General features: G+C 37.4%; 1 protein-coding gene across 1 annotated transcript in view; it reads left to right on the forward strand.

Annotated features, from left to right (window-relative positions):
* Positions 1 to 16,231, forward strand: part of COL19A1 (collagen type XIX alpha 1 chain) — a gene marked incomplete at its 3' end in the record, with an annotated part of 188,045 nt that overhangs the window by 38,148 nt on the left and 133,666 nt on the right. The window contains exon 9 of the mRNA XM_080341240.1: positions 6,414 to 6,467. Coding sequence (XP_080197366.1) covers positions 6,414 to 6,467 — 54 coding nt within the window. The remainder of the gene's footprint in view (positions 1 to 6,413; positions 6,468 to 16,231) is intronic.

Below are 16,231 nucleotides of genomic sequence, written 5' to 3' on the forward strand. Positions count from 1 at the left end.
ACTTTTTAGTCTGTCCAATAGGGTTTTTTTTTTGTTGGTTTTGGCTTTTTTTGTGTTTGTTTTTGTTTGTTTTTTTGGGGTTTTGTTTTGGGTTTTTTTCTATTGGATGAAAACAGAGAGGCAGCAGCAGCCAGGTATGCAGTTCAGGTTATCCCTGAATCACATACCCTGTTACTCTCATGGTAGCTCAATTCTTAGCACAGTGTATTTCACAAGCTGCCAGTTGTCACGAGTGAGGTGGAAGTCTCCTGTGATTTCACCCGTTTTGGTTTCTGTTCTGTAGAACTGGGTTTCCTTTTCTGCTGAGCTGAGTGAGGAATTTTCCATCTTTTCTGTTTTGGAAGCAATTTCTGTGGCTTCAGCATGGTATATGCCCTGTTTCCCTGAAAATGAGACCTAGCATGATTTTTAAGGATTTTTGAGGATGTTTGAAATACAAGCCCAACTGCAAAAATAAGCCCTGGTTACAGTTCATTAAAAGAAATCAATTTACATAGTGTCCAGGCAGCTATACCTGTAAAAAAGTAAGTATCTTTTGGAGAAAAAATTGTATAAGACCCTGTCTTATTTTTGGGAAAACAGGGTAGCTACTCAAGACTCTTAGAAATATACTCATAGTTGCCAAATGTCTTTTGATCTCGATGTGAAGGTTCCATTTTATTCTCAATATGTAGAAATTCTTCAGGAAGACAGAATATGGATCATAGTAATTGGAATTATTACATCTATACTGAATATACAAACTAATTTTCTCTATCAAAGAAGCTAAAAAAAAGCAATTGTATGTTATGTCTTTTAAATTTTTATTTCTTTTAAGCAAACTTAGTGCCCATGAAAGATTTTAAATTGAAATCCAAAGGGAATTAAATATTTTTATATAATAATAAACCATTCCAAGCTATGTTAATAGGTCATTGGTTAATGTTGTAAATACAGCAGGGAGCAAAAAGCCAGAGGCAGAGTGCTTTCAAACATTAGAGTGCCTATTGATGCACACCATGGAGAAATGTATTGCTATTCAAGTGAGCTTCATTAATTCAAAGTCTACTTAAGGAAAAAAAAAATATTTAAAAGGCTATTTTAGGATTGGTAGTGATAGGTTTATTCAATGTATTGTTGTACTAGGAAAATATTTGTAATAGAAGGATAAGAAAAAAGAACTCATGGAGAACAAATGAGGTGTCTGTTCTTTCTGCCTGTTTTCCTTGCTAGTCATAATTTCCTCCCTTCTGTCATTCTTTTTATAACCCAGGTCTACCTGATTCCACCGACAGCATATCTATAGTTTAATGCAGCCTTGAGAATGGTTCATTTCTGGTCTGATTTTTGTTGCAGAGGTTATTGATAGGGACCTAGAAGCTGGAATGCATGAAAAAGAAAAATTTTGGGCAATATTTGGCTGACGGTCAATTATGTCAAAGTTGGGAACTGCCAGTGTACTTGGTAGATTAAAATCTTATAATGGGCAGAAGGGAACACTCCATGCCTATGGAGCTAAGAATTTATTGATAGTCCTACTTAATGTTTTAGCCATTTTATAGTTCAAATTATGAAATTAATAAGGAAAAACATTAGTAATACAGATTAATTTGCTCTCTTTAAAACCCTAGCCTTAAATATGTGCCTCTTTTCTATGTTACCACATTCACTGTTCAAGTATTCATCTCAGTCCTATGGTTGGCAGCTTAAGTCCTCCTCAAGAGGGAATAGAGAGAGTGGCAGTGAGTCCTCAGCACTCTGAGGTGCTCAGCGGGTTGGAGGGTGTCATCCCTCCCCATTGGGGCCACCCCCAGAGCAGAAGGTGGAGCAGGGAGGCAGCAGTCACTGGGCCCAGCACAGGGGCTAAACCAGCAATACCAGCTCAGGCCATGGCGAGGCTGAGCTCCTGCGCTGCCAGGATAACAGGGGTGATAGTTCTCGGGCTATATACTCCCTGCTGCTCCCCCAGTGCCAGGGAAACCTTGGAGCAATGCAGTCTTTGTGATGATTTTTTTTGTCTCACCCTTGGCAAATTCTCTGAATTTGAATTTATTTGTATTCATCAACTAACAGTTCCTAATGAGGGTTTTTGTTTTTTTTCAAGGTCTAAATAATTCTATCACTGTTTTATAATAATGAGAACTGCTTACCTGTCTGTATATCTAATTTTTAAATTTTAGTGTACATAATTTCTTACATGGACTGCCTCTGACATTAATTATACAGATCTAGTTTGAAGGATGAGTACTGCACATCACCTCTTTTCACCTTCCTCTTTATCACTTTTGGAAACGCTGCCGGTACACTGTCTGCTGGGAACAATTCTCTTCAGAGTGTGCTGGTATTTCTTTCTTGATAGTACACATTTTATTACCTGGACATTTGATTCTATTGGCACATATAACTATGCAGAGATGAAAACTGGGAAAGCTAATTTACTTAACCAAATTTTGCAAAACTGAAACTGATTTTGGTTAAGAAGCATTTTGACAACTGACGCAGGTTATGCATTCTGGCTGAACTAATGTGTCCCCATTGTAGACAAGAGCAATGTTGTAGTGCAGTACTCTAGCAGCGTGTGCTTTAGGCCACACTAATGTAATTCTTTCTGTTTATTAAGTGCATTTATTTACTTTCATCTTAGTATTTATGATCTGTGTCTTGTTAGTATAGAACACTGCTGGAAATATTTTCCTCCTCTCAAAATTCCTTGAGGGCTTTATTTTCTAGATTAAATATTACTGAGTCAAGTTAATCCCACTCTGTATCACAATGTAAATATATTTTAAATAAATTTGCAATTTAGGAGACAAAGTAATGTGTTTAAGTAAAATACTTTCTTAAAGGAATGTTTTTTTTGTTCTATGTGAGATAGGACTGTAATTTGTTAACTTAAATAGTTATCACTTTGTCATTTTGTCACCACATATGGTTTTAGGCTATCTTTGCTGTACATGACTCTTCAATAGTAATGTGTGGTACAGGAATCCATCTACTGTATTTTGTGTTTGCCACTAGCATATCATTTCTAATTCTATGACAGGTGCATTAAATAAGGGCTGAATGGTGCAAATATGTAAAGGTCAAGTGCTTTTGAAACTCTCTGAATCATTAATGTAACAAAATGATCGCAAGTGTCATACTGCAGGTGCTCTCATAGGTGTAAAATTGTTTCCACTTCAGATAGAAGGTTGATGGTATCATTGGAAAGAAGCATGTTTGCTGTCTGTAATATCTTTTTAAGAATTTAGCTTGGCTCTGCTTTACATAAAGTTTACATAGGCCTTTTTTTTTTTCTTCCTCCATTTCAACCTGCTGAATTTCCACCTGATTTTCTTGAGTTTACCGAAATAAATACTGTCAAAAACATAGTAGTCATCCTATTGTTTGCAAGAGATCACCTCTGAAAAAAGTGATGTAGCTTAACTATTTTATTCAATAAGTATGTTGTGCTCAGTTGAAAAGGATTTTCACTGGTACCCTTAGTAAATAATCCTACCAGCAGACTTAAAGCTCGTGGTACTTTCTTTGAATGTTGTTAACACTGAGTGTACCTCATAACCTGTAAATGCCAGCATTGTACTGCTAGTGTTCACCAGCTTATGAAATTGTTTTTCTGGCAGCATATATTTCTGTTGGCTCTGGTAGTTTTAAGTGAATGCAATTCTTTATTCTCATTCTTAGTAATTTATTTTCATAAACTTAAAAAGCTCAACTGCAGTGTGTGTCGGGAGTTAGACTACTCTTGTTAAGGCATAAAAGAGATGGGGTAGATGTAGGCCTGATGATCAGGAGCCCTGGTTTTTTCATCTCATTTTATACTTTCGTCATCTACTATTTAAGAAATAGGATGGTTGTTCACTTTTGTGAAGGACTTTGAGTTCTGCAGAAGCAAAGGAAAATGCCATTATGCAAACCAAATAGGCAAAACTTCTTTTAAAAATGCATTTGCCCATTGTTTTTTTCATTTTTTTTTTATTGTCATGCTGCCTGTGTGAATACTATCATAGGTTGTACAACATATGGTATCTGATTTTTAAAGTAATTTAATAAAAGCATGAAAAACTAGTATCTTTCAGATTGTGGTTCTTAAAATCACAATTACAAGATAGTGGTATAACTTAATTGTCTAATTTGCAGTAGAAAATAATTATCTTCAAGGTAGGGAGTCTGCAGTGAGTGGAACAAGTGTAAACATACTTTGGTTAACTGGCTAGTAAGTCATAAATCCTAAAGGCTTTCTGGCATGTAGCAGGCTGTATAATTTTAGACTATACAGTACATAAAAATACACCACTGAATGTAACAAAGTGGTTTTGATCTATCAAAATACTGGCAACTGGCATAAGGGAACAGAGCGTGCATAGATAAGAGGGTCACTCTGTGGGTGATTAGAGAAGGTAACCAGGGGCCAGTGGTTATCTCTCATAGTGCCAGTGGGTTTGTGCTATTTGCAGGCACGGGATTTGGTCTACTTTTGAGATGGAGCTAACAAGACCATTCCAGTATTTGAATAAAAAGGCCATAGGAGGTGGCTTATATGCTCTTTCAGAACATTGTTACTTCTGAGCAGCCGTTTAAACTTAGGTTTGGAATGATGCTCTTTTATTTTGGGTTTTTTTGTTTGTTTGTTTCCTTGAGGCTAGAGAGAAAAATATTGAATGCTCAGAACTTAACCGAGACTGCCATCCAGGGCCCTGGATCCCATTCACAGGTTCCCTGGGTAAAGCAAGAGGAGAGTTAAGCACCTTGGAGTACAATGTGCTGAGACAGCAGCTGCTGCCTGCCGGCCTAGAGGGAGCGCTGAGGAAAAGCATGTCTAGTAAATCCTTCCTTTACCAGGGATTAAATGTTTTATAATGGCTGTTCTGGGATATAGCAAATGCTGTTGTTATGTACTGCTTCTTGCCAATCTTACTGCTCCTTTCTTCACTTCAGAAAGGTTAATAACTCCATTTCAGAACAGAGGTATTGTGTTTATGCTGAAAAGGTGAGGGTACTGCAATATGTCTATGAAGCTCTTTCGGATTTTTGGATTTCGTAGGGAGTTTTGTGATTGTTTGGTATTCTTATACTGAGTTCTAGGATGCCTAGCTGTTGTTATTGTAGTATAACTACATAAATTACAACCTGAGTCTCTCCATCATGTTTAAAGTTGTTTTAATTAAAAAAAAAAAAAATGGTTATGCCCTTTATATGGGAACAGTCTCACATAAAATGCAGGAACAGTCACCCAGATAGGAACCTTGTCCTCTCGCTCTCAGGAAAGAGACCAGGCCGCTGGATGCTGTTCACTTGTGCCGTCCCTAATGCTCCTCTTGCAAACTTTGGAACAACTGCAAATGCTATGACCACCAGTGCACTGGCAGGTGCTGGGGGTGCAGGAGCACTCACGGGCTGCACAGGGAACACAACATAGACATTCTGTGGCCTAGACAAAGTCTTTCTGCTACACTGCTGAGTATCTCCTGTCCTATACGTTATTGAAGAAAAAAAAAATGTCACTGCAGCACTGTGTATGTATCCCATTTGGGATGGTAATGTGAAACGGATATTTGTTACTGCAGAGTGTGTTTATTGACTAAACTGATGTACTTAATTCTTTTCAAACCAGTGACATTTTCTTCATAGAGAATTGATTACTCCAAAAAAGGCTGCAGCATTTTTTGTTTGCTAGAGAATGTTCTCTTCTTGGTATAAGTAGATGAAACTAATGTTTTGTTTTCTTTCTAAATGAAGAATATAGTATGGTTTTAGTCCTTTCATTATATTCCTCTAGTATCCACCCGATTTTTATTTTAAGCTTTGTAACCCTTATATTTGACACTATTAAGCAAATTTTCTTTGTTTGATGTTTTCTTCAATCATCTTTAAGGCTCATTATCCAACTTGCAGCTGCAGGGATCTTCCAGATCTCTCTTGATCAGTTGACCATTTGTCTCTTTAAAATGTTCTTATAGATTTCTTAAGGTTTGGGGTTTGGTTTCTCTGAGGGAGCAGCAGGGAGGAAGAGAGGAACTGAATTTTAACAGTATCTTCTAAAATACTGCGGGCACAGGACTTCTGGACCAAAGAAACCTGTATTCCATGTTGAGCTTTCTCAGTATAGAGCTCACCCAACTCAGTAAAATGGACCCACTCATCTTCTCTCTGCTGTTGCAGCGAAATCCCTTAAAATCAGCACACCTGCTTTTTTATGGCAATGTGCATGTGCAAGTAGTTATCAATTGAGGGTCTTAATTGACATTACAGGTGTTTTAAAACACATTTCTTTTGTGTTACATGTAAGGCATCATCCTCCCCAGCCATTACATTACTAAACATGACAAAAACAGAGCAGGAGGTGCTTTTCTGTTGAATCAGGTATGACCTGAGTAGTAGTTGTCATCTTCAGAAGTATTTTAGAACTTCTAACAGAATAATTTCTTTTGTAGGGTGAAATGGGTGCAAAAGGACGGGATGGTGTTGCTGGTCTTCCTGGTGAAAAGGTATGTTTGTGTATATTAATACGTAATTTGATTCATGGGAAGGCTTCATTATGTCAGTGGCTTATCTGTAGCTATGTACAAAAATGGGAGGATAAAAAAACTTGTTTGTTTTTGAGTTTCGGTTTTGTGTGTCTGTGGCATTTTTCTTTTTTTTTCTCTTTTCTAGAAGTAGGGGGTTGCACACAAATAAAAGGAAGCTGCTTGTTCTACTGTGTAATTTATGGTCTGCAAGCCTAGAAAAGATCCCTTATGCACTTAAGAGACCACTTGGTAGAGCTTTGAGATAAACACCACTGACTTCTAAGCGAAGACTTGGGAGGAGTAGCTGTGGCTAAGCAAGCACATAAGCCTAACTGTGTATTCAGGAGGAGAAGTTTCACTTCATTTCAGGGTGTTTGTGTGTGAAGGCAGTTGTACAGGTTTATTGAGTTCAGAGCTAGTTACCTGTGTTAGAGGAAGTCTTCAGTATAGAAGACAGCCCTCCTAACACTGAAGAAACTGTGTATTGCTGGAATTTCTAATCATTTGGTCTCTTGTGATATTTTTTTTCTGTTCCATAGTAACAGTTGAAGGATTTGCGTGGAAGGATATGCATGGAAGCCAGTTAATATATAGATGAATTAAATTCTCCAGATACATGTGTTAGTACACTTCACTGATTTTTTTTTTTTGTCTTTAATATCAGTGGTATCTTTAGTCTCATGATTTAAGTCCTCTTTTTCATCACGTACCTCAAGTTTCTTTTCTTTCAGTGCCATAAATAAGTATGCCTTTTAAACGCAGCTGTTGCTGCAAGAGGCTCAGACTTTTAATATTGTGCTTTATTGGTTGGCATGCTGCAATGTCACACATATGAAACATTTTAGTAATGGCAGCGGTTTTGGTTTATTTTGTAATTATCCAGACATCTAAGTACTGAAAGAAGTAGAGTTTTATTTCAAGTGTCAAGTTTAAAACCTGTAATTAACAGGATATAGAATTATGAAACTATCATGGTTTACTTACTGTTTCTGTCTCAAATTGTGTTTTGTTAAAAGTGAGAGGTAGATATATGATATTACCAAAGAGATGAGTTAAAATAGTGATATTTGTTGCTGATGCTGTTATATGTATGGAACAGAAAAAATAATAGAGATTTATTTACTTATTTATTTAACTCTCCTTTTCCGTGTGCAAACCAGAGCATCAAGCCTATCATAATAGGAAGTTCAAAAAGGATAGAAAGGGCTCATTCTTCCTATTACATGATGACAGTTTGAACACTCCACCATAGGATTTAAATGATGTGAAAATTTATTACAAAGTTGATGGTATAAATATCCATGGAGTGTCAGACAGACACTTCTGCTTGTCTGAAAGTTTCTGAGCTCTAGGACGCTGAAGTCTGGGAAACCCCCTGCGGGAGTCTTTATGTTATACTTTTCTGTGGGCATCTGTTGTTGCCACAATTTTAGTCATCTATTTGACTAGAGAAACCTTTGTTTTGATCCAGCTAGACAGTTTTTACTTTACTGTGCTCCCAGAAGTGAATTAGCGGAAAGAGTTATTGTAAAACACTGTAGATTGAATGAGATTGATCTAGAATGAAGCTGTGTTTTCCCTTGGGTCTTTCTGTAGCTCCTTCTCTGATGTTATCTTTCCTTAAAATTACCAGGCTATGTTGCTTTTCCAGTACATGTTATTATTACAGTTTCCATGGTTAATACTGTTTGGGTCTTTTTTGCTTAGCGCCTTGTAGATTCACTCTCAGGCCAAATCCCAAAGCTCCTGTTAGTTTACGTAAGGCTCAACAGTCAGATCGTATTTAATACCAAGACACTGTACTCTTCCTGAACATTAAAACTCTTCAAATTCAGACTGCATAAAAGCCATACTGTTGTTTTAAATTAAAGATGAACTACCATGGGATCTGAAACTGGCAAGAACAAAAGCTGTTTAAAAAAAAAAAAAAAAAGGCAAACACAATAATTTGTATGTGTATAGCTAGATAAAGAAACTGAGATCCAGCCACCCTGCTTCTGCTAGCCAGAGTTGTCATGTCTATGTAGAGTGGTATAGTGCTGTGTGGAATAATTAACTCCTATCCAGAGGTAAAATCACTTTATTTTCCTGGTGTTGTGAATAGTGTTAACCTGCTTTGTCTCTTAGTTGGTGCCTTAAGAGTTATGTGAATTTGTGTGCATTTGTTATTTTTGTGCTCCTTTTTCTGTGATGTTCTGGATGCTAAAGATGTACACAAATTCAAAGACAACTGAACAAAGTAAAGGAATAAAAACACTCTAACCACTGTTGTATACAAAGGCATCTCCTACATTTCAGGAAGCTGAGGCAGACGGTGCATTGCTGGAAGAGCCTTCTCATGAGCTGCTGCTCTTTGTTTATCCTATTAATATATTTGTTTGCCTATATTTATGGGGGTTTTGCACTGTATTTTTCTGAGTTTCATGCAGATGTTCCCCCTGAATTCCTTATTAGAAATAGGAAAAAGAAAAAAATGCAATTATTTGTAATGTAAATGCAGTTTGAGGTTTCAGAAAGCAGAGGGGCTCTTTTTGATAAATGCAAAAACTATCCACTGCAATACTCCATTGTTCTTACTTCTTTCTCCGGGGACAGGTTCAGAGAAAAAAAATGTGGCAGATCTTACTCATATTGCTATGAGTAAGTAACAATATCAATTCATTTGGCCTATTTTAGGCCTATCTCATATCTCAGAGTGAGATAAACTTGGCTGTTAGAAGGCCTTTTTCTGTAGAAGTTATTAGCTCTAATGTACCTGACAGTGTAGTGAAAAGTTAAAGTTAGAATAATCCTATCCAGCATTCTTTATTACTTGAGAGACTCTTACCAGGACAGTCTCCCAGGAAAATGCTCCATGGTCATATACTTAATTTTCAAGATCTGCATAAATGATGAGAAGTTTGTAAGACTTTATACATGTCCTTGACTTTCAGGGATCTAAAGTGTGAAAAGTAGCTTGTGTATCTTGCATATCTTCAATCTGTCTTCAAATGCGGTGTTTATCCTTCTTTCATTTTTAAGACATATTATAACTGACAACATACTTTCCTATTCACTAAGTGCTGCAGTGGTTTTGCAACAGTGCTCATGGCTAATAGGTGCAGATCTAAGTGGTGTAGACTTCTACGAGGTTTATAGTTCTAAAAAAATAAAAGGGCTTGTAGTGCTTCTTTGGAATGAAACTCACTGCATTTGTAGGCTATGGGAACATATGGAATACATTGCTGTGATCCCCTTCCTGCAGTCAGGACTGGTTTGCAGCTCAGCCTTCTGGGATACTTCTTCAAGATATGTCAAATTATGGTATAAGAACTAGAATGATGTGGTAAATCAAAATAGCTATGTGTATGAGGCCTTATGCCTTGGCCTGCTCGAGGTGTTCAGCAGAGTCTGAGGACAAAAGAATCATAGAATGTCCTGAGTTGGAAGGGACCTACAAGGATCGAGTCCAACTCCTGTCCTTGCATATGAAAATCCCATAGCGGGAAACAGTGTGTTTGCCTACTTACTTTTTGGTGATTAGTAGGCGAAATTGTCTCTGGATACACTTCTGAAGCCATGTGGTATAACTGGATTGCAGCCAGGGTGCTGGGTATATGGCCTGAGAAATTAAATCTGTCCCAGTTTGAGGTGACTGGAGCGCTCTAAGGTGCAGGATGACAGTCACCTATCTGCTGCAAATCAGGCTCCACAAGTTAGGCAACCCTGATCTAACAGTTAGAATAACCTCATTATGACTACAAGAACTGATGGCTCTGCCTGTAAGAATGGTCTTCACATACCATTGCTGTGTTCTGGGTCACACCACTGGTATAATCTGAGCAAGGTTGATACACTGCTGGAAAGTATTTCTACTGAAAAATTGTGATAAGTGTTCCTTTCATACTGAAATGGTAAGAGAACTCTCCTGCTGGTGCGACCCATAAGCTTCTTCTTTACTATAGACATAGTGTCTTATTACTTCCATACATGTTATATTTGTGCAGGTCCTTGCCATAGCACCTACTGGGGAGTTAATATAGATAAGGATGGTCAAGTTCGCTGCTATTCATTTTGTATCCTGAGAGAACAGGGTGAGTCTCTCTGCTCTTCCAGCCTAGGAAACAATTAGACTTTGCGCTAGACGTATCGTGTGTTGGATCCTCCTTTTGCAGTAGGCCTTTCAAATAGTCTGACAACTTAAGGAGATGTACACTTTGAACCATGATGAGAATAGCAAGTATTCCAGCCTTAAACATGTGTTCTTAGAGCTTCTCTGAGGAGAAGAGAAAAAAAATAATCATCACCTTGAACACCCTGAGTTTAATTTGCCTCTGTATAGTTGAGATATTGCTGTTGCCTGTGCTTCTTGTATCACTCAGCATGAGTAACATGAGTCCTTTCCTTCTCTTTGCTTCTGGGTATATAATGCCAGGACAATGGAGCTCCAAATTAAAAGTTTATTGATGTCCTGGATGATAGGTGATTTAATTCTGTTTGGGTTTTTTTGCTGATCTGTGATGCCTTGGCAGTCAAGATGAACATCTCAACTGTCTTGACATATCACGTTTTAGGGAATGGACAATCTCTATGTACTTGAAAAGTTTCCTGGTTCTGAGAGACAGGTTGCCACCGTGGCTGGTACTTTGATACAAAGTACTAAGCCTACTGGGGAGTTATGTCTTATGAGTGTTATGGGTCCTGCCAGCTGAAAAGCTTTTAAGCTTCTGAGAAGCTGCTGATGGCAGCAAGGCTCAAAAGTCTCAAGCTGCTGAAGGTGAGTGATTGGCTCTATTCTTGGCTGTTCCACATCTGGTTTTTTGGGTTTGTTTTTTTTGGTGTTTGTTTTTGTTTGTTTGTTTTGAGTGTGGAAATACCTTTTCTTCTTTCTTGGTCATTACGTTCTGAAAGATAGAACTGATTTAGACAGAAATGTAATTCAGAAAATTCAGAGGACTTATCAAACTAAACTGTTTTCCTCTGTTCCCATTTATCCTAACTTCCATAGTAATCGCTTTCTTGTGGCTCATGGTGTACAATTCATAGTGATGAGATGATGCATCTATGTTTCTTAAACTATATTTTGTGAAATACTTTTGACACTGTTCATTTTTAATACTTGAGTTTCAAATAGCTTAGCTTTACTGTTATAGTTTTTTTTACACAATTTTCTTGCAATATAGATTATGAACAGACATCCTAAATTATTAAATATATTGAGTAAGCTTTTTAAAATAGCTGGCTTTGCATAATAAGCCTGAAGAAGCAGTGAAATACTGAATATGCTGTGCATTTGCTACTGCACTGTATGGGTGTTCCCACAGTGTATTAGTAAAATAAACAGTTTAGACAAACTGAAAGGAGAAAGAAATGCTTATGTGAATAAAAACAACGTTTATCACTACACAAGTTAGATTTATATTCTAAATCAGACTAGCAAAAAAAACCTTAGTGTACATTTCAAGAGCTTTACCAACTGTATGAGTGCTTTTTGTACTTCAAGAGTCATGAAAATGAGATTGGGTTTACATTAAACTGTGCAGTAGATATCTGTAAAAGGATTGTTCCCTTGCATGTATTTGTGATGATGGCCCAACAAAGTGTACATGAACTCACATATTTTGTGAGCTAGAATGTAGCTCGGCTAGAATCTACAAAGCTGTTTGTAGTGGCATTTTTCTCATTTAACTGTATGAGATAGTTATAACTTCAGTATTCTCAAGTCCATTATCAGTATGCTGTCTTCAGTTTTGGCTGACTCTGAAACCAAATACTGATGATTTTATTCTTGTTAAATGTGATTACCTTTTGGTAATAGGGTTCTCTTTATATTTGGTACAGGTAAAAGGATTCCCAAAATGTGATATACATACCATTTGTGGTATACATGCTGCATCAAAATGGAACTTTAACACTTCCTGAACAGCCTACTTTGCGTTGCCTGGTGGGAAGATCTCCCCTTTCCATTAGTGGTACCTCAGAAAATGAGTTTGAAAACTGCTGCATTATAAGATTTTTTAAATTTTTTTTTAAGAAATTGAATTCAGGAGCTCAATATAAAACATGGCTTAGAAATGTCAAGTGCTTTGTTTTCCAGCATGATTTAAATATGTATTACACTACTTTAAAATTTTGGAAAAAAAATGTAAATGACATAGTATAGTGTGTGACTTCAAGTTGCCTTCAGAGATTATTTTAATACCCATCTCTGTACTGAGTTACTCCAGGGTCAGGTCTTCAGGGCCAGCTATGTCATAAAATCCACAACCGGAAACTTGTTAAACATACATCTGAATCAAATCAAGTCATCATGAAGATCCCATTGCTCTAGCGAGACCATGGAAACCCTGTCTAGAATTTTCCAAGGCGTATTTGACTTTGCAGAAGAGCCGTGGATATATGGCCTATTATGTCAGTTCAGCATATGCTCCTGGAGCATCAATCACACATGCAAATGTACAAATCTGAGGAGACACTGATGTTGAGCTTGCAGTAATGCAGTCTTTTCCTCGCAGCTGTCTCAAAAGATCTCTGGACACAGTGCCTTCCACATTTCATGTGCTGTACAGATCCTTGATAGGGGTCAGGATATTTCCGAAGTAGCTCATCAGCATCTCTGAGAAAGCTTCCAAAAATGCATGTGGAATGCTGGATTGGTACTACTTAAAGCCACTTTACCCAGTTTGTCTGTCTTTCATTCTTTGCCATCCTGTTTCTGAGCTCCTGTCATTGCTAGTCAGTTATGTTTCAATATTTTTAGATCAGATATGAACATAAATTGTGCAAGGTATGCAGCTTTTGAAAAATTATTGTACTGCTTTACTCTCAAGCTTCCAGCAGAGATAAAAAGTATGATCACTAATACAGGAAAAAGATTTCACATGAGAAGGCTTTTCAAAGTAGGATAACTGTGAGCTGTAAAAATGTAAAGCCAAGACAACATTTTAATAGGAAATATGGTGCATATTTTTTAAAACTAGGTTTTGTAGATAAACTAATAAATATATTAGCCTCAAAAAAGAAAGACAATGGTTTTCCAGTTGGAAACTTTATTACCACTAAGTTAAAGCCTTGAGTCTGGATATTGCTGGCCTTTGGAAGTCAGGCAGTTGGACACCATCTACTACAGCAACAATTTTGGTACAAGTTTTGTATTCGTTTTGTGTTTTCAGTGATTGTGTATAATTAACACACATCTGATTTTAAGAGATGGATTAATATGAAAACAGTGGCTCTCAGTAGCTCTCTGATGCATGAATATGCTTTCTAAAAATCTTACTGGGCAAATAGACTTTAGAACATTATGTTTTCTAAAACTTGTTTCACTGCTTCAGCGTGTATAATTCTTGCTTGCTTGCTCTCGCTCTCTTAGTGTTAGAAGGAAGTGTTTTGAATTGCCTTTGATCATAAATTTGATTCCAGAGAGCTGTCTGCTGTGCTGACTTATTTTTGCCTTATTAGGTGATTTTTACAGTTCACAACTCCAGGAACTGTTGAGCACTCTGTTTTTTTCAATTCCTAAAGCTAAACAACAACAGTTCAGTTTGGTTCTCGATAGAAAGCTCCTTGGAATCAAATTAGCTTGTGTGCAGTGACACTGCTGGGGTATTATTTCCATTCTGGAGGGAACAGCACTAGTGAGCGCTGTAGGTTGTGTACTGTTCGTGAGCAGAGACTTTATTTTTAATTAAAGAATCAGTACTTTTTAAGGAAAAAAAAAAGCTTGAATTTGTCAGCTAACCCACTTGAGGAGAGTTGTGGCATTTTCTTCTGTCCTCTTGTGGTTTCCCTCAAAATCAGATTAGTGCGTCTCAGTAGAACAAAAGTGCAAATGTGTTTTGGGAGCCAGACGCTAATGCCTGTATTGCTCAGCATCAAAGCCATGGGCTCCTTCAGGCGAGTGTCACTGGTGAGATAAGAATGGGGGTGGAAGGTTGTACCCTCTGGTATTTGCAATGAAACTGTGATAACCAGCCGAACGTGTCCAGCCCCGGGGCCTGGCGTGCAGCGGCCGCTATTGTCATGTGAGGTGTGGACAAAGAAACCAGAGGTCACCGGCTGTTTTACAGGGGTCTGGGCTGCTGGGAGCAAAACTGAGGGTGGCACGCTGCCATGCAGGACAGGCCTTTGTTAGCCCGTTACGGGACGTGGAAGTAAAAAATAATGCGGTTGTTAAATAATGAAGTCGTTAAATGCAGCTCTTTGTTCCTTAATCAGAGATTCATGAATACTCCAGCTGTGAGCCTGCCTGGCTCTGGGATTCTTAACTATGTTTCAAAAGCCTCAGTCAGGACCTTACGGACTTGGAAAGGGCAGGGGAAGGCTTGAGAATTTTTCTTCAGTTGTTCGTAAATTATATTTATTGGGTTCTTTCTGTGAGGTTTCTGTGGCACATAGGTTTTTGGTTTGCTTTCTTTCTTTTTTTTCCCTTTCAGTTGTGAGAGCTAGAGACTATAGGTTGTGAAACTAATACTCCAAGCTTTTCACATCTCATCAGAAAGCAGGGCTTTGAGAAAAATACCCGTTATTGCAAGACTTAGCATTGTAGAAGTTGGCAGCAGTGTGTTGCAGGAGATGGACTAATCAGGGAGGAAGGAACTTTCTCACTGTACTGTAGCATTGTACAGCTTGTCTGACGTGTTTTTCTTTTTTTTTTTTTTTTTTTTGTTCTTAATCTTTTGAGGCATTAGATATTTAACTTCACCAAATAAATATTTAGGACCTGCTTAATTATTGATCTGTATTAGGATAATCTAAAAATGGATAACTTATGTTTCTGTAATTTATTGAGTTTATATATAACAGTGTTTCCTCCATGGCTAAGAACTTCCATTACAAGCAGTACATGAGATTTACAAAAAAAACCAGTTAACCTCATGCAATAGAAAATTCATATGTAGTACGCATTGTACAGAGGTTATAGATAGTACTGTTGGCGGCTGTAACTTGTGACCTATTAACTCTTCTTTGCCCTTTTTTGGTAGGTAAGTTGTATTAGTTGTATAATTATTTAAATAAATCCATCACAAATGTGAATTTTTAATGTCAATGAATATACTTCTTCCCCTTCAATATAATGTAAGTTTTACATTCCAATCTCCATATCTTTTCTGTTTGTTCATTTATTTTTTCATTCATAGATACCAAGTTGTTGCACACAAAACCTGCTTTTTGTTCGTATAGTAAAATCATTCATAGGTATTGAAGAAAATGATTTCTTACTTTAGTTCCCACTGCTAGACAGTATTTATCAACACCTAAGGTTCATACTACATGTTTCAAGTCTGAATCGATTAAATCAACATGACACGCTGAGGCTGGGCCAAGTCTTGTCTAATCAGCAGTCAGCACTGTTGCTCTGGCATGAGGCTCCCAAAAATAGAAACACAAGAAGTCAAACAAGTAAGTGGAAGGGCACTAAAAGAAAAAGTGCTGCTAATTCCACTGTTGACTTTCTATCTAATGGATTCTTGTTCCCAGGCCATGCTAAGTAAAGCAACTGGCACGGGGTGTGTTTCTGCAGATGGCTCAGCAGTGACACAGGCAGCCCAGCTGGTTGACAGATGTTTGATTTGTATTTAACAAGTACCTCACACAAGCCAGCTTTTTTTTTATTTATTTTTTTTTAACTGAGAAGCTAGTTAGCTGATACATTTTCTGCAGAATTAACACCTCTTTCTCTATGCTCCCTTTTTGTTGTGAATGGCAGCTCTTCCAATTTTCCTTTACAAATGAAGAAAACATTGTTTTAGTTTGCAGCAAGA

The sequence above is a fragment of the Nesoenas mayeri genome (assembly GCF_963082525.1).
Source record: "Nesoenas mayeri genome assembly, chromosome: 3".
Lineage (NCBI taxonomy): Eukaryota > Metazoa > Chordata > Aves > Columbiformes > Columbidae > Nesoenas > Nesoenas mayeri.